The following is an 18722-nucleotide window of genomic DNA, read 5'->3' as shown; positions in this document are numbered from 1 at the left end:
ATTTTTAATATTTTAATTTTCAACTAAAATTACAATATATTTTTTTCTACAAATTTGGATAGCATTTAAACCGTCTATAAAAACTTTTATATCTCAAATAAAAATAAAAAAAATTAAATTGATTTAATAAAGAGACAACATAATATTTTTTAATAAATTCGTCATTTATTTCACTACGTAGTATTTAAATAAAGAGTTTTACAATTTAACATAAATTTTAATGTAAGATTCACTTGAATCTCTTTAAATGTCAACAATATTAATTGTTGAGACTACTTGCTTAAACTTCGTTGTGTCATCAATATTATTAACTTAATAAACGGAATATTTTATATATTTTAATGATTATAAAGAATTAAATATCGAACAAATATATATAAAAAATAAATCAATAAATAAATAAATAAATAAATAAATAAATAACAATCTATTTTATTTTAACAAAAAATGAATGAATTTGTGTCCTTTTAGAGATAGGTTTTACAATTAATGATTCATATGATATTAAAAATTAAAAGTAATTTGAAAACTGAATTGTGAGCTAATTATCTTTGTAAAAGATATTGAATATCAAAGTATTTTGTTATTGAGTTTTTTTCATACTTTTTTATCAGAGAAATTTTACATAACATAATTTTACATTTAGTATAAATATCTGTACACGATATGCTTCTAACTTGTTTATATTTTATCCTGTGTTAAATTTCTGTCAAGTGGGAGATAATAAAATTAATTGTATTTAACCACGTAAGTCATTAACTTGAACAAAATATCGTTACGAGACTGATGAAAGTTTTAAAACTTTTAACAGTCAGTAGCCCTGAGTAATAAACTGAAAGAATTAATAATCTAACTATGAGTTATTTTCTTGCAATTTATTTTTTCACTTACATTTTGTAAGTTGATGATACTGACATGAAAATACTCATGTTTATATTATGAAACTTTTTCATGGTTGCTATTTACAAGATTTGATACTGTTAGATTACATTGATTAAATAGGAAGATCTTAAACATAAAACTAATTTTCATTTTTATCATTCAAGTCTCATCATCATATTTTTTACTTTTCTGATTTCATTTAAACGGCGTTTGAACATACACCTGTCAGAAGCGGCTTGTCAAAGTCCCGATCTTTTGAAACAATTTGGGGATTTTCTGACGAGCCGTATAGACACTCTCAAATAGTCTTCTTCTTTCTATCGTCAGAGTCTGCAGTGAAGAGATGATTGAATTCCGCTCGCGTCTTTAATACTGTTAACATTTCCTCTGAAACAAACAAATACACCAACTTGTATATTTAAAAATAATTCATTTATAAATAAAAAATATATTAGGAAACAAAAAACTACATGTCATCACATTAAATTAACGTTTCAAAGCTTTTTATCTAGTCAAAACTGAATTTTATATAACAAGATGTATTCTAATAAATATATTGACTTAATTATAATTGAAAAAAAAAACTAAATTTAGTAATTTAGCTACCTGACCAACTAATTATTTTGTGTTACTCCTTTGGATGATAGTAGAACGTATATGTATTACTTTATCGATTTCAGTTTTAATTCTATTATATTATCCGTAATTATTATAATATATGTATTCAAATTTATTAAAGTCTTAAAAACTTGATGTATCGATTTTTTAAAAATAAATAACTTTGTAAACATTAAGAAAAACTCGTCTTTGGTCTGTACAAATAGTTTATATTTACAACCAAAAATAATTCATGTTTTAAGGTTGATCTTCCCTCGTAGTCAAATCAACGTAAAACTAATAGCAGACTTACATATGTATCTGCCGTTTTTCTGAAGCAGAAAGGCATTAGATTTTCGTCAGGAAATTTAACGGCAGACAGTGAATAGCAATCTAATGTAGAACGGAAACAGACGTGCATAAGTCTAACGAATATTATTACTTAAAAGCTGGCTACCAAAAATATCAACTATAAGCTTATATTAACTAACTATCCTATTGAAAAATCTAAAGTTTAAAAATGGATTTAGCAGAGTTACACTCTAGACCGACGATATTTGATGTGTTTTTGATATATTTATAATAATATTAGCAACAAAAAAAATATTTAATTTAAATAATAATTATTTAGTTCAAGTAATTTTTTAACTTCCCAGTGGCAAGTTATTTTCTTAATAGAGTTAAAAAAATAAAATTTTTACCTAAAGAGATTGAATCATATTCACTAGAATCTCGATTAACTTGTAAAAATATTTTATCACTCTCTTCAGCATCAAGTTGTAGAGAAAATCTTAAAACCTTTCTTAATTTTTGTATGTCAAGACATCTTGAACTATGCATGCTGCAAACATCAAATGCAATGGCAAGAAGATCTAGGACGGAATTGGCTTTTTCTATAGCAAGTACTGTAAATATATATTCTTCCATGTCTACATATCCTTTGTTAGTTTTGTCATAAATTTTAAATAATTGTTGAACCAAAGGATCCTTTGGATCTAATCTTAATATCCTTGCAAATTCATTAAAGTCAACAGCTTCATCAATTTTATGACTTCTTTTTTGTACTAACTCTTGTTCTATTTTATTATTTTGAAGCCCTAAAGTATTGCGTAGTTTATGAGTATCTAGGATACTAAAGGCGTTTGGCAAATTTAATGAATGTGCTTTGCTAATAATACGACAGTCATCATATGTATAATCTGAAACAGGAATTCCAAGAGCTCTGAAATAATAAGAAATATATATTATTTAAATAGCTCAATACAAAGGTTAATAAAAAAGATAGTTTTTATAAAAATAAGATCACAATATATAAAAATAGTGTGCATGTAGCATTTTTATACATAGAAAAATTTTATCAAATATTTGATTTCACATTAAATTATATATATTAGACATATAAAAATAACAAATAATGTGTTTACAAACTTGCATCTCTATGAAAGTAAGTCAGTATCATTTACAGTAAGCATAGTCAATTTGGAATACCAATTTTTTTGTTAAACATGTTGAACTTTCTTTTTTTTTTTACAAAATTTTATTAACTTTCCAATAGGAAGTTATTGTAATAAATCTGACTTGTAAAAGTCTAAATTTTGACCCATCTTAACGTTTCAAGATCTTCGAGTCAAATATTATGATTTTTAACAGAATGTCTATGTGTGTAGACATATCATATTTACATGACTATCTCAATATATCCAAGTGATTTTTATAGCTTCTCGCATTATATTAATTTTAACAATGAAAAAATACAGTTTTCATACTTACTGTGCCATGACACGTCGTACATTGTTAGCATATAATTTAGGATCAGTTTTTTCAGCTTCATTCGGTTTATATACTGGTAAAAATTCAATTTCACAACTACTATTAAGTTGTGTCAACGTAAGCCACAACAATTTCAAACTAAAAAAAAAATCACATCAAACACAAAATTTAAATAATAAAATATAATGATTTTAAGTAAAAAATACATACGGTCCAGGTCCTTCCCATGTCCAAGTAACAGTATCTAATTTATTGGGATAACGAATACAAACAGGTTGGACAGGAACACCAGGATAAAACGCTCCACATTTAAATGTAATTAAACAAGAACGATTAGTGCAAGTTCCTTCTGGAAATATCATAATCTAAAATGAACAAAAAATTATTAATATCACATTAACATCCATTAACACAAACAATTTTGTAATCATTTTTTTTCAAGAGTACTTTACCTGAGGCCAATCTTCTTTTGACGTTGCTCGTTCAATTATCTCCTTTATTGTATTCTGTCTCGAGTTAGGATCATCTCTCCATACATATACTGGCTGTGTATAGTTGATCAATTCTATAAATAAATTTAAAAAACAAATGAATAATATATATATATATATATATATATATATATATATATATATATATATATATATCATAATTTCGTACAGTTATAAAATAAATATACAAAGATAAAAGTGAATTTAATAATTTTTATTATTATTATTATTATGATTATTATTAATGAAATTATTTTTTTTTGCAAAGTAAAATTTTAAATTGAAAAAGTTAATTATATATTCAATATCATCTTTTAATATCATAATTAATTATATATCTGTTTGATTTTAATAATATTTTACTGCTAATGAAATTAGATATAAAGATTGATGGTAGTTAATCTATTAGAAATTGATCATATTTAGTTTTATTTAAATTAATTTGACTGAAAAAGCAACAAATAACTGTCACATCTAATTAAAACTCATAAAATTTGACAGTTCCATACTACTACTTATTGACATTTGATTTGATCAAATCTCTTCAAACTTAATCATATTGTTCAGAAACTTTATTCTAAATGTAAAAATAGTTTTTACTCAATTATTAAATCATATTTAACAATATTAATACTGCTTATGATAATTAATGATTCTTTACTTAATTATTTTTTTTTTAATTAAAAAATTTTATATAAAAAAATATAATCATGAGCTTTTACTGATTAAAATATCAAAATCTTATAATTATACTATACATAATTTATTGATTAAAATGAAGAAAGATTAGTTATATATTTACAGATGAGCATTAATTGATGAAACTATATAAAATATTTAAGCATGCTTATTAAATGAAATTTACATATACATTGTGATTAATATTTAAAAGCTAATAATATGTTTAAATAGATGAAAAATGGATATATCTGTGATTAGTAGAAGTTTTACACAAAGCAAGATGTTTTTTTTTGTTTTAATAACTTACTAATATATTATATTTCGATATAGATTTAAAAATATACGGTGAATGGGATTAGTAAGTTGAGAAGTTACTTACTTACAATATAAGAATAGAAAAATATTTTGTATAAATTGTAATAAAAATAAAAGCGTATACATAAAACATACTTCCAACAAATGGATTCAAGCCGGATTCCCTTCTGACGATTGTTGATGGAAACCCAAGGATGTAGACTATCCCACCATCGATGAAAGTAGAATGAGGTGCAACCACCAATATTGGAGCTTCTGATCTTGATGCTTGCTTCCCGCGAATAACAATTTTCATTCCTGCAGCACGATATGTCAGCTGGCCGACAAAGCATAACCAGGGCACTATTTTTCTGTGATATGGATTATTAGTTTGTTCAATTTTAATAACTTTAATCATATTTTTCTCTCTTAAATTCATTATTATTATTATAATTATTATTATTATTACATCTGATACCAGATCATTATTAAAAATAATTATTAGATTCTCAATTTAGCAAAATCCCATCCACCATACATTGGAAAAACTTAACACACCGAGTCGTAATTCTCACCTCAAATTATATTTATATTTTTTTATATAGGGGAAAGGTGGGTAAAATTAAACGTTTGAGAAAATGTACTAATTTATTAAAATAAGCTTAAAAAAACTTATTGTACTTTTCAATTTATTGCATTGAAAATGCATTGAAAATTATTAACATTTGTTACTATAATGTTTAATTTGTGGATTTAAATTTTTTCATGGTGCTTCACTTTACTCCTTCTTCCCCTACTTAAGTTGCTGATGATTTCTTTTAAAAACTACCACTTATCTTGGCCTAATTTAGACTTTATTAACGAAAAACTACCATAATCTCAGTAAACTTCAACAATTTATCTATTTGAATTTTACTTCTTATCATAATATACATAACAATACAAGTTGTCAAAAATTTTTATTATTATTTGAAGTTAGTTTTCGAGTCAATAAGTTAGCCTCTCTACTGTTGAATGAAAAATTTTCATATTTTAAAATGACGGAAACAATGTTTTACTTTGTAGAATAAAACAAAAATATTCATGTTCAACAAGTAAAAACATGTTAAGTATAGTCAAATTATTCATTTATTTTCAATGTATTAACAAATATACATATAAACTCAAAATTGTTCTCATGCTCTTAAAGAAGTATGGGAGTATAGAGCTATTTAACTGTGACTTATACCCTATAGATAACAACATTATTATGAGAATGAGATTTAAAGGTTGAGAAAATAAAATAAAAAAAAGGTGAGAAGATAGGCGACCTCATATGACCATTATATCCTACTCTTTCTTACATAAAGTTTTATATTTTCAGTTACACTGAAGTAGTAGACGAATACCTGAAATAGCGTAATAAAACGTCACAACTGCTGGTAAAATTTTTTTTTAGGTAAATAAAAGAATTTGGTCTGATCATGTCTATATCCACTTTCTGAACACAAGTGCGCCTCAAGTTACGTCAATGCGCCAAATAGAGTATTATAATTAGTAGAGATTAGTGACTAAAGAGAATTGTTAGCATAATATATGTCCAATTATTATTATGATCATATCAGGTTTGACAGAATACACCATATTATGAAATATAATGTGAATTATTAATTAAAAACCATTGCACAAAAATTCTCTATTAGAATGAATCGTATTATACTAAATTTTATCTAAATAAAAATAATTAAATTTTTTCTTCTTATTAAACTATATATTAATCTTTCAATGATAAAATTATTTAATTCAAAGGATCTTATTTTTCGATATTCTTACCATAGCCCTCAGGTCAGCCTCAATAATTTTCTATTCAAAAGTTGCGTTTAGAATCTTATGTACTAATTTATAAATATTTTTAGATAAAAATAACTCAATATAAAAATGTATCAAAAACAGATTTCTTTTCATACTCTAAAATATTAGTTCAACTATGATTGAGTTGAAGAGAGAAACTAAAATTTTCATAGTATAGAGAGAATTCCTTCTGTCATATTCTCTTAATATATTGAAATTTTATTTATGACGTTTACTTTAATGAATTATAATTAATGGCTGGTATAGAATTTTATTTTAAAAAAAAATAAAATTTATTCCAGAAGTGTCGATAATGTAAAAATGCTTGAAATAGGCTCTATGGTTTGACCCATGACAATTAATGTGGTATATGTGTGTTGATTGAATGAGACTGATTTTGATGTTAAGAAATTCTTCATTATATTCTCCAAAGATCTCAATAAGATAAATAATAACTAATTAGATATGGTTTATTAGCAGTCTTGAAAACATTACAATCAACTATCCTCTTATATTTAAAAGAATAATTAAAAAGTGTTCATTTGTTGATTTTTCATTTTTAGAAAGACAAAATATAAATTTAGTAAGAAAAAATGATTATATTATTTAAAAAAAAATTTAAACTTAATTATAAGAAATAAGTTTTGCATAATACATGAAAAGTTGAAGTTGTTGTAGTTGAGAAATAGAAAAAAGCTATTGAGTTTTAAAAAAAGCTTGAAATGAATAATGAAAAATGTTTTATTTATGATTAGTAGGAGTATTTTCTTATTCATAAAACTAAATCATTTAAATGATTTGCCCACTAACTTCTAAGAGTATAACTATAACAGAAATGCCAATATTATGTAATAATTTGAGTCAAAATATTAAATTTAATTTGAATAATCAAACAAATCCAATGTATAAAGATGATATCCGAGGCCAAGTTTTTACAGATTTTAATAGTTAAAATGATATATGAATTTTTTTTATAATATAATTTGTTTATTAATTTTACAAAAATCTAATTAATATAAGATAAAAAAATAAGAAAAAAATATATTCGCTTGAATATTTGAATGTGATATTATTGGTTAAAGATTTTCGAAGATAGACATTGCTCGAATTTAATTTTTATTGATCACGAAGGTTTTTAGAAAGTTGAGTTTTACTTTCTATGTGCTAATTTTGATCACAATCAAGATTTATACTAAAAATTTGAGCCAAAAATAAATTTTCAATTATATGATAAATATTCAAGCTTCAATTTTATTTTTTACATTGTCTCTATACCGAAAAAAAATTAGGTCATTCATTGATATATGTCATAATTTTATTGTCAAGTATTTTTCATATAAAATTGTAAAACACAGCTTTAATATTTCACGAGCACTGTAAACAAAGGCATCGGTAATAATATAAATGATTGTTTTATAAATAATGATAAATTAACGTCAACATTTAGACTCAAATTAGCAATAGAATAACTATTTTCGTTAGTAATAAAAATATTGAAAGAATTGCCATTTATTGATAGAAATAATGTAAAGTAAGGAAGAAGACCTACTTCCAAAGAAAGGAATTTTTCCCGTCTCCGCTTTAGCAACGATACTTGGCCCACCGAGGTAGATGACCGGTAACGCGTCGAAGAAACTCGAGTGTGGTGCGAGAGCCAGAACAGGTGCATCTTTTGTTGTTGCTTTTTGACCCTTCACCTTCAATTGATGGAATCCCCCACAGATGAACATTGCCCTCATAACCCAGCACACCACCACCCTCATGTCACTATTTTTTATTTTTAACACAGTTATTGTTATTTCATTCATACATTAAAACTACTAAATTATTTATTTGATTATTTTTTTAAATATTAATTAACAAATTAATCAAAAATACACGAAGAACAAGGAATTGTAAATTTTACTCCAATAAATAGTAGCCTGTCGTGTCGGGTAAAAAAAATGGTAATAACCAATTATTTCATTAGTATACATAAAAATGTTTTCTTGTGAACAATGTTTTATTACACACTTCAATTGTAATATTTTATACAATATTATATTTTTGTATAGTTTACAATTTTGATTCATAATAAAATTTTTACAAGAAATAATTTTATTTCATCTTTGTACCCGAAACGACAGGCTATTATTTATTGGAATAAAATTTACTATCTCTTTCTCTCCATGTATATAATTATATGTATAAATAGATACACAATGAATTTCGTGATTTTTTTGTTTATTCCATTACTTTCTCAAACTAAGTAAAGGTCATTACATAGTTAAAAAATTAAAATAATCTATATGTATAGTTATGAGCAATTTACATTTCTCTTTATCGACTTTTTTCTTCCTCATTGAAATATGTATTTAGTTATAGCTAACTTAGTTATAAGCAGCAGTATCTCCTTTGCAGATTCAAATGTGCGTAAATTACATCGTTTAATTGTAATTTCACTAAATTATTGTATTATTGTATAATCTCAAGTATCAACATTATTTTTTACATTTTCCTCTGACAACAGCCTAAATTAATAATAGTATTTCTAGCTAACATAACCCAGTCCTTTTATAAAAAATATTCAATATTGTCATATTTGTTCCAAACTAAAGTAAACTATTGTCAAGGTTATAATGTAGTGTCATTAAGTATATGACAGCATATAAGAATGATTGTAATAGAAAAGATAAAATAGGAAATATAACTTTTTTGATAATATTAATTTGTAATAAATAACAATGCTTAATGCTAAATGAATGACTGAATTATTGATATTGAACTAGAGTTTAATAATACCATGAATTTTGATAAAAAAATTATTCATTTTAATTTTCTTTAATAAACATATAATAGGAACGATAACTGTCGCGCATATTATCATATGCTTGAATCTGCAAACGTGATTATGGTACTTGATACGAGAAATCCGTCTTTTAAGCATCCATATTGGCGATAAAAAAAAATGTTAATATAATTTGTTAAAAATAAAATAGTAAAATAAAGCTGAATGTTAGTACAGGTGAAAGTATAGTTAGATATTAAGTCATTTGAAAAATGAAAAAAGTTTTTTTTTAAAATACTTGATAAACAAAATGTACATTAGAAGGAAATGTGCTTTATTCAAATAGTCCTTAGTAGGTATGTACATATACTTAAATTAGAATCAATTTAAAGATTTTTCTTGTTCTGTATTTAACTGAAATGAATTTTTCGAAATTTCTGAAACTAATTGATATTTTAAATGGGAAAATGGCTAGTTAAAATAAATATAGACTTAATAAATCCATCACGTTTTACAAAATGAAAACTGATTTAAATCAGTTTAAATCAAAAGTGTTAAAAAAATTAATTTCAAATAACCAAACTTCATTCTAAATATAATATATTAAATTAAAGTTACATAATAACTTACCGTCGCCAACCAGTAAGTGGAGTTCTTCGTAGATCTTCATCTGATAGACCATGAAGTCCTAAGCATGCTAATAACCATGCGAAAATTACGAGACCTGTGATCAAAGCTAGACGCAAGGGTAGCAGAGCAACCGTCAAGAACGCCGTCTGAAATAATTTATAATAATAAATTATGTCAATCAATTGAACACATTTTAGAGATATTTTAAAATAGAATCATTAATGTAAATAAAAAATTTTCATTGAAATATTTATTTTTAACGTGCACATGTATCATTGATCAGACAAATAGCGCATGCGCTTTTATAAATAAATAACGCATTTCAGATGCTTCTTGCATCAATAACACGTGTTCTTTCAATAATGTATTATTTTTAATGAGCTGTGATCATTTTGATATTAAAAAATTTTTATTTAATCGAATAAATTACATACATATGGATAAAATCATTAAAGTAAAGTAAACTACTTTTTTTACTTTTAATATTTAGTATTTTTACTTTTAATTATTGTCATTTTTACCACACTAAATATATCCTTAGTTTATTTAAATAATTAATAATTTTTTCAATTAGAAATAAAAAAGAAAAGATATTAGCTATTTTTAACATTAATTGAATTTATGATATTTCAAAATATTAATTAGTATAAAAATGGATATTATTATTGAATAGACATTAATATTTGATACGTTTATACTATTAACTTATCTATTAATTTTTCAATAATACTTTATAAGCATTGAGTAAAGTCCTAAAAATCAATTTTTTTTTTTATCTTAAATATTTATTAATAAAAATAAAATATAAAAAAAACAGATATTATTATCATCGAAATCAGTGCATTTATCAAAGGCACATTAAACACCTTGTGTATCAATAAGTAGTCAATAGTGTTGTTCGCACGCCAATAATAAATATTTATAAACTGAAACTAAAAATAATCAAAATTGTTATACAAATTATACGAATAACTAAAAATATTTATTATTGATTAAAAAAAAAAAAAAAATTATTCCTAAAATAGAATATAATTTTTTATAATAAAATTCTTATTATGATTTTTTAACAAATGAATAGTAAATTTAAAAATATAATATTATGTAATTTAAATAATATCACTGTCTGCCATAATAAATAGTTCAATTTATTTCGATAGATTTATCTAAGACTATTACATAATATTCTGAAAATTTGATTAACAATTATCTAACTCAATAAATATTGATTAGAACAACATAATGATAATGAATTTTATAAATTTATTTTTAATAATATTTTTATTATACATATATATCTTAAGTATTCACATATTTTTTAACTTGTCAACCTAAATCGCTTACGGGTGTACGGAATCGAAACTTTCATTTTAATGATGCCTGAAGGTCACCGTATAAATATATATGTACTTTTTTAATTTTACGATACATCTACACATTACTAACATATAAATTTATAACAATCAAATGTGTCAACTGCTCAATTTATTAAATATACAAACATTTTAATAAGAGTAAATGATTTTTCTTTTATTACTAAACGAAAAAGCATCGATCGTTAAATGAACTTTATCAGTCATCAAATAATTCAACAGCATCATTAATTAATGATTAAAATTAAAATAAATAAATACCCTTCAATTGGATTTAATGTGTAAGTATAATGTAGCTTTTCTATACATATAAATAAATACACAAGAACATCCATATATAATACATTCTCTAGTAGCCTACATTTTTGTTCCACATTTCTTCTTACGTATTGGTGTCTTTTGTATAAATACATTGCTTTTCTTTTAATATTTTTGTTAAATAAATAATTAAATTCATACTAAATATTATAAACATATTTTGTGACTATTCAAAAAAGTTAATTTTTATAGAAAAAAGAAAAAGAAAAAAAAAATAGAACATTACATGACAAACTTTAAACTGAACCAAAATGATATAAAAATTTCAATCATATCTGACAAGTTTTAATATTTGTTTCGGCGCGGAGTTTGAACCCGTTACTCAATTATTCATAAAAATTAAAAATAAGTATTTAATAAAAATAAAAAGTCATAAAATAAAATAAATATTGTGTTTCATAATAAATGATTAAAAACTATATAATATCAAACAAGTTGACATACATTTATTAACATCATCAAGATATTGCCAAATGAATAAACATATTTTTGAAAAAAATATCAAGTAATTGTTTACCTTAAGCTTGTCATAAGTAGTATCAAGTTCAAGACGATGAACGAAAGGGTTGAGGATATCAGTATCAACAGAAGAAGCTTTTATTTCACTTGAAAAATCTTTCATTTCGTCAGTTATTGTTTTCGTGTATTCCAAGTAGTAATTATAATAATAATAATAATCACAATATTATAATAAAACACTTAAATAATTAAGCTACTTTTGAACGTATACAACAACGTTTTAAATCAATAGTCGTCAAATGTAAACTGGTGACAACGACGTTTCACTTTGCCTCGGTGGAATCCGTGGAAAATCCGAGGACTAGTAAAATACTCAGCGACGGCGCATGGTGACGGTGTATATCACTGATATTATCTATATATATTTCAAGATTTGGTAATCAATTTATTCCAACATCAAAAGTATTGTCATTTCATAACTCTCAAATTTTTTCTACTCTATTTATGTTTATTCTTTTTTTATCACTTTATTCATTAATTTATATTATTTCATTAATAAATTTTTTAATATTTCTTTGTGAAGATTTAAGATCTTCAATTATTATTTTAACTTTGGAATGTTCGAATCTGTCACCTTCAGTCAAGTTCAAGTCGCTGCTTCATACTACACAGCCTCACTGAGGCTGAAAAAAACGGAAGAAGAAACTGTATTCTACCTTTCATTCTATTCCCCATTACCGTTGTACGATGCGCTATTGGTTTAAAATTATGTTATACACGGACGTAGTAAGAACTCGAACCATAAAAAGATGCTTTGATAACATTAATGACTGTAACTCAAATGAATATTAGAAATATTTCCTTCTATTCAAACAGTTACGGTATAAAATTCTATTAAATATTTTACATAATTAATCACTTAAGTGGTTTCAACATTTTTTATATGAAAAAAAATAAAATTTTTCAAATATACATAAATGTATCACATATTTCATCAAAATTTATAACAAAATTATTCATTTTTATATTTAATGTGCAAAAATTTAATAATTAAAAAAAAAATTTCATTTTTTCTTCCAACTCTTACATAATAATCGAAATATTATTATTTATTCTGTTTTAAAATATAAATTTTAGAAAACATTTGTTATGTATAAAAAATACAAATGATATTAACGATATAACTGTAAATTTATTATAATAACATAAGTACTGGAAAAATGGTAGTGTTGTAATATTTCATGTAAATTGATTACATTATAAAGTAGAAACTTTTACTTACCACGTATATTTTTTGAATTGTTTTATTTTTTTAAAACAATTGTTAAAAAATTAATAATTCGATGTCATTTAAGTATCTGTATCATTTTTTGAATTATTATTATAAATTTAAAAAAATGTGGAATTATATATATATATATATTCTTTAACAAAATAGTAATTTATATCAACAGAAATGTTATATTTGATGTACGATCATTATTCCATTTATATGTATACAGTCAATTATTATTTGTAACCTCGAAATTGGTTATAGAGGTATTCGTTTTAAATTGGTATTAAAGCATATTAAAACTACTACATTTTCCTTGAAAATAACAAGTAAATAATAAATTTATCATTTTTAATTTTTAATAAAAACTATTACGTATAATTACATTATGAAAATAACTCCAAAAAATATTTTGAATTCTCTCAGTATAAAAGTCATCATCAAAATATTTTTACTACATAATGATTGTTATAGTAATTCATTATAGTACATAACCATAAATATACATTTAAATAGAAATCTTACTTTAAAAAATTTTTAAAAATAGTTAACCAAGCATAAATAATAAATAATGGTAATAGTTATTAATAAGAAGGATAAAATGTATTATTTGTAGAATAATACCCTAATAAAAGGTAAGAAAATTTTAAGTATTAATTACATTTTATTAAAATAATAAATATCATACTTAATTAAAAATAATCGAGTTTTATAAAATATTATTGTTGACATATTTGAAATGATATGTTTACTAATCGAACTATAGCGAAATGAAATAAGAGTTGGTAACTAGAGAAAAGTTCTCTCTGTAGTGGTGGTGGTGTCCTTTATACAATGCTCACAGGAAATCCCTGTACAACTCTCTTAAGAGTCTTAACCTTAACCCTTACCTCCCTGTGACATTTTTCCTCTCTTAATCATATATCTAATACTCCTATATTGCTAGTTCCCGTAAGTGGGCGCGTGGCCTATGAAGTGAGACAGAAAATGAATATGTCTGTCTCTTTCTTTTCATTTGAACTGTTGTGCGCAAGCGTCACTACCGTAGAGGGAGAATTGGCAATTGGAGAAGGGCAAGCCACCTCCCTTTCACAACTTAAAATTGAGTTATAGTAAATAAGTTCTTGTATGCTTCGTAGCTCAGCGGTAAAGCTCCCGACTCCGGTAGTGAGTCTCGGGTATTCGAATCTCTTCATTCTTTTCTTTTCTCTATTATTATTATTATTAGTAGAATAACTTCAATTAATAATTGTTTAAACATGTATAATAATTAAATCATTCATATATAATAATTTAATATCTAATTTCAAAGGTATTTCTATACATTATTTCTTTGTAAATAAATTTATAATAAATAAAATAATCTAAAGTTGTAAGAACAAATTAATTTTTATTGTTCAATAAGTCTAATTCAATTCGATGACTATAAATGATATTTTTAAATACCAGTATAAATTAAATTGTTTTATAAAAATTACAATTGAAAGTTTTTGAAGAATTAAAATTTTAAAGTCTTTTCCCCAAGCTGCCCCAACTCCTTGAGTTTGACCCAACATCCACAGTAATAAAATAACATGTAATAAATGCGAAAAATAATAATTAAGTCAATTATTGTTCCTTTAAATTATTATTTTTGTATTAGATTTTACAAACTACATACTAATCACTTTTGTACATCGCCACAATAGTTAACATTGCTCTCCTATTTTTTAATTATACATATATAAATGTGATGATGATAAATAAATATTCATGATTATTAATTTAAAAAATATTTTTTTTCCTGTCTATATTTTAATGACAATTATTATACACTAAATACAATTAAAATGTGATAATGATAATTATAAATAGTATACAAGCTATTGGATTTTAAATATCTTTATTTAATAATTTTAAAGTTTACTGTATAAAAAATGTAGCATTCATGAGCTCTGAAATTAATTTTAAACAATTTACAAATAGAAATGTTTTTTTTCTTTCCTTAATGACAAAAGATTTCATTTAATTTTTTTAAAATGAAGTTTGCATATTCTACTTCTTATAAGCAGCTTCATTCAAATGAACAACATATTTGAAACAGGCATTTCAGAAAAAATGGGGAATTGATTAAAGGATATAAGGAAATAAAAAACTAAGATAAAAAAAATAATACTTAACAATAAATAATTTATTATTTACACATACCAGTACACCAAATTATACATTATTAAACTTATTGGTGTTTAAATAATACGAGTTTTGTATATTTTTGTCTTATAAAATGATCCTTCTCGGACATTTTTTTAGCTTCATAATGTAACCGAGTATTTAAATATAATTCAATAACGTATTTGCAAAGTTGCGATCGATGATTATCCAAAATGTGTTCATTCATGATTTTATTGTCAAATTGCATCCCTATGTTGTTAAATATTTTATTTATTAAAAATTGTTTAATTGAAGGTTCACTTATTTCCGATTGATATTTTCTGATAATCTGTTCGCAAACTTTGCAAATAGCCATTACATCCTTTGATGGTGTTATATATGGTCCGCGATTTTTTATTTGCGATAATAAAGGCATTGTGCCTTTAGTAGCGTCGCCTTTTAATTGTATAATACAAACTTGACATTTTACATGGAGTCAATTAAAATATATAAAAAATTGGATGTAGCATGTAAAACAGACGCTACTTCATATGCAAAATGAATATCTCATATCTCATTTCTTGTACAAATTGAAATGCTATCTAATGCGCACGCTCCATTCACAATCATGCGCACAAGTCGCAGCGTATAATAAGTGAGACAAACGCATATATGTCTGCACCGTAATGTTTAAGTCTCTCTCCCTATACCGACTAGCAATATAGGAGTATCAAGAGACACGTTTATTTTAGTAGTGTCTCGAGCGCCAAGTATGAATAGCGGTGACGAAGGCACTACCGTGTCTCTATTCCGCTCAAATTAGCACTTTTGAGGTAACGCTCCTTTAAATTTCTAATTTCTCTGCAATAATGACATAAACTTTATTAAAAAATCTTTGAAAACCCCATTGATTAGCTACGACAATAAATTGCAATTGCTATTGTGTCCTGAAAATCATTTATTTGCAAAAATAAAAATTGGCCACGCCCCTTGGACCGCATTCTAAGTAAAAAGAATCTTTTTCCTTAAAAGTACGACTTTTTTTTATAAAGTTGTTACTACCATGAAGTTGCTGCATGACTATGGAAAATATTATGTTGGTAAAAAATGAAAGAATTACTGAGGCGCCAAATTATAAATGTAAATTTTTTTTGGTATAAAAAATTAATAAAAAGTAATAAAGTTTTGGGGAGTGTATCAATAGGGGGGGGGGATATACCGTGTACCTATTACTTAAATAAAACAACCATCTTTCAATAAATGTTTTTTTAGCGCTGGTGAGCGTGTTGAATGCTCCTTTCTGTCAAACGTACCTATACATAAATCAAGTAAGTACGGTAGTTGATAGTAGCGGTAAATTAATCATAAATTGTCAGACGAAGATATTTTATTTATCTGTCAATAGTTGTGACTGTACAGAGATATTAAAAAATCGGTGTGATTGATTTTCTGAATACTTTTTAATAAAATTCAATTTACAGGTCATCGAAACAAGAACACAAAATTTACTAAAAGATGAACAAACGAAACAAAAAATTAAAATAGATGTTTCTACAAAGAAAAAAAAAAGAGCTAGTGTGGGAAAAATCTCAAGCTGCGAAACAAAATGTAAGGGTTATTTTATTGCAATAACAATGAAGTAAAGTACAACTAAATGAACATTGTCATTTTATAGTTCAATGTCTTGTTCCAGATATTACACATCAAAAAGAAAAAAAGAAGAAGAAGAGAAGTTGGAAAAGAAAAGAAACGGGTTCGACAAATTATTAAAAATATTAGGAGAAAATTAAATAGATTTAAAATCATGTTTTCATGTTTTTTTGAATTTTTCATAATTTTGAGGTACAGATAAATTGAAATATATACTTTTTTTGGTAAATAAATAAAAAAAATAATCAATGAATATTCTACTAATCATAATGAATATACTTTATATCCAATAAATACATGTACTAGAGGATCATTGAATAAATAAACACAATGAACGGTTGAAACTGTTTCTACTCCACCAACATTGTAAATTTACTACTAGCACATTTCGAAAGGGGCACAAATGTTATATGACCAAAATGTTCAGGACAGTATAGTACTGGTACAAATGTCGCTCCAGTACAATAGTATAAGGCATTAAAGACGCAACAGTTAAAATTGTGTTAAAATTATTAATAATTTTTTTCAAAATTACTTTTTATTTGAATTGAGTTTTTGGGAAAATTCTAAATATAGATTTACATAAGAATTCAAATAGTTATTCTGTTGATTTTTGATTCACTCTCATGTGAATGCAGCATGAATCTTCTGTCTACTTACGACTTCATTCTGAACGGTCAATTTCCCCCTAAAGAAAACCAAAGTGTACAAAGTCTAGAGATTGTTATTTATTTTATAATGTTTAACGAAAAATTAAGTGACTCATAAATGATAAGTAAGGTAGCTAATCCATTTTTTACATTTAATCACAATAATTAAAAATTGAACATAATAAGTATTTCTTTTCTTTTATTTGTAGGAAATTCTCATGAAAAAAGTTGATGGTGGGAATGCAATAGAAGAGAAATTGTATCCTACTAAATTGAAGAAAAAGAGAGGAGGAAAAATTTAAAGAATAGAATTTAAAATTTATGTGTTCATATGAATTATTGCACTCATTATTTTACTTACATCTCCTCACTTATTACTTTTTAGATTTTATAAGTTAAAATCAGAAAAGGCGCAAAAATCTAATATGCCGGAAAATTTAAGGTGCCGCTTCTAATTCTGAACCTGCGTGGATGTTATGCGCGACGATCGATCGTACATTCCGCGCTGTCATTATGCCGTGTCCGTATTATGCCGACCGAGTTTTTTGGTATCGAAAACGACAAATATTTATGTACATTTTAAGTTGATAGGTAATACATAGAATGTATTACCGATGGTTTGACGTTTTAAAAAAAATTGTTTTACGTTTTTTGAAAACTAATTCATGTCCTTCAATCAATAATTTTGTTTATATCTCAAGATCGGTAGGAGATAACAATTTTTTTTTTATTGAGATGATAGTTAAATACTACCAGACTGAAGACTATTATACAGTACCGGACATAAATGCTGTGTGATTTTCTATAGGACGGTATAGGAAAATCGCCTGTAGAACCCTTGAAAAATTGAACAGCATTTATGTCTGGTACTGTACTATCTATACACAGATAGTGATGTCTGTTCTAAAATTCCATGTCATAGTAACGGAG

The 18722-nt window shown here is 24.8% G+C and overlaps 1 protein-coding gene and 1 long non-coding RNA gene across 6 annotated transcripts; one reads left to right on the top strand and one right to left on the bottom strand.

Annotated features, from left to right (window-relative positions):
• Positions 1 to 467: 467 nt before the first annotated feature.
• On the bottom strand, positions 468 to 12783 carry LPCAT (lysophosphatidylcholine acyltransferase). 5 transcript variants are annotated; one of them, XM_035078283.1, is made up of 9 exons: positions 12148 to 12783; positions 9943 to 10088; positions 4872 to 5086; positions 3702 to 3814; positions 3460 to 3614; positions 3250 to 3387; positions 2181 to 2701; positions 1793 to 1872; positions 468 to 1269 (listed from the first exon to the last, which is right to left on the bottom strand). In XM_035078283.1, the coding sequence occupies exons 1-9, from the start codon at positions 12250 to 12252 to the stop codon at positions 1258 to 1260; spliced, it is 1485 nt and encodes a 494-aa protein (XP_034934174.1). In that variant the 5' UTR covers positions 12253 to 12783; the 3' UTR covers positions 468 to 1257. The 5 variants fall into 5 exon arrangements, with proteins under 5 accessions (XP_034934174.1, XP_034934172.1, XP_034934176.1 ...); XM_035078281.1 differs by lacking the exon at positions 4872 to 5086 and adding an exon at positions 8095 to 8312 and having other exon boundaries at positions 12148 to 12778; XM_035078285.1 differs by lacking the exons at positions 4872 to 5086; positions 12148 to 12783 and adding exons at positions 8095 to 8312; positions 10809 to 10901.
• A 3423-nt stretch (positions 12784 to 16206) lies between these two features.
• On the top strand, positions 16207 to 17246 carry LOC118063988 (uncharacterized). Its single transcript, XR_004690006.1, has 4 exons — positions 16207 to 16325; positions 16765 to 16820; positions 16974 to 17100; positions 17186 to 17246. It is a non-coding gene; the product is annotated as an uncharacterized lncRNA (long non-coding RNA).
• The last annotated feature ends 1476 nt before the right edge of the window (positions 17247 to 18722 follow it).

This window comes from Chelonus insularis, unplaced genomic scaffold (genome assembly GCF_013357705.1).
Source record: "Chelonus insularis isolate UGA/USDA-ARS -01 unplaced genomic scaffold, ASM1335770v1 contig_151_pilon, whole genome shotgun sequence".
In the NCBI taxonomy this organism is placed as follows: domain Eukaryota; kingdom Metazoa; phylum Arthropoda; class Insecta; order Hymenoptera; family Braconidae; genus Chelonus; species Chelonus insularis.
The sequence above is the reverse complement of the archived record's forward strand: the minus strand, read 5'-3'. Positions and strand labels throughout refer to the sequence as shown.

Excerpts from the sequence above, each read along its gene's own strand:
- LPCAT (XM_035078281.1), bottom strand. The coding sequence starts at position 12,252 with ATGAAAGATTTTTCAAGTGAAATAAAAGCTTCTTCTGTTGATACTGAT. Across the intron at positions 10,089-12,147 it reads CTACTTATGACAAGCTTAAG|ACGGCGTTCTTGACGGTTGC; the intron begins GTAAACAATTAC and ends AAATTATTTCAG. Across the intron at positions 2,702-3,249 it reads GTACGACGTGTCATGGCACA|AGCTCTTGGAATTCCTGTTT; the intron begins GTAAGTATGAAA and ends TTATTATTTCAG.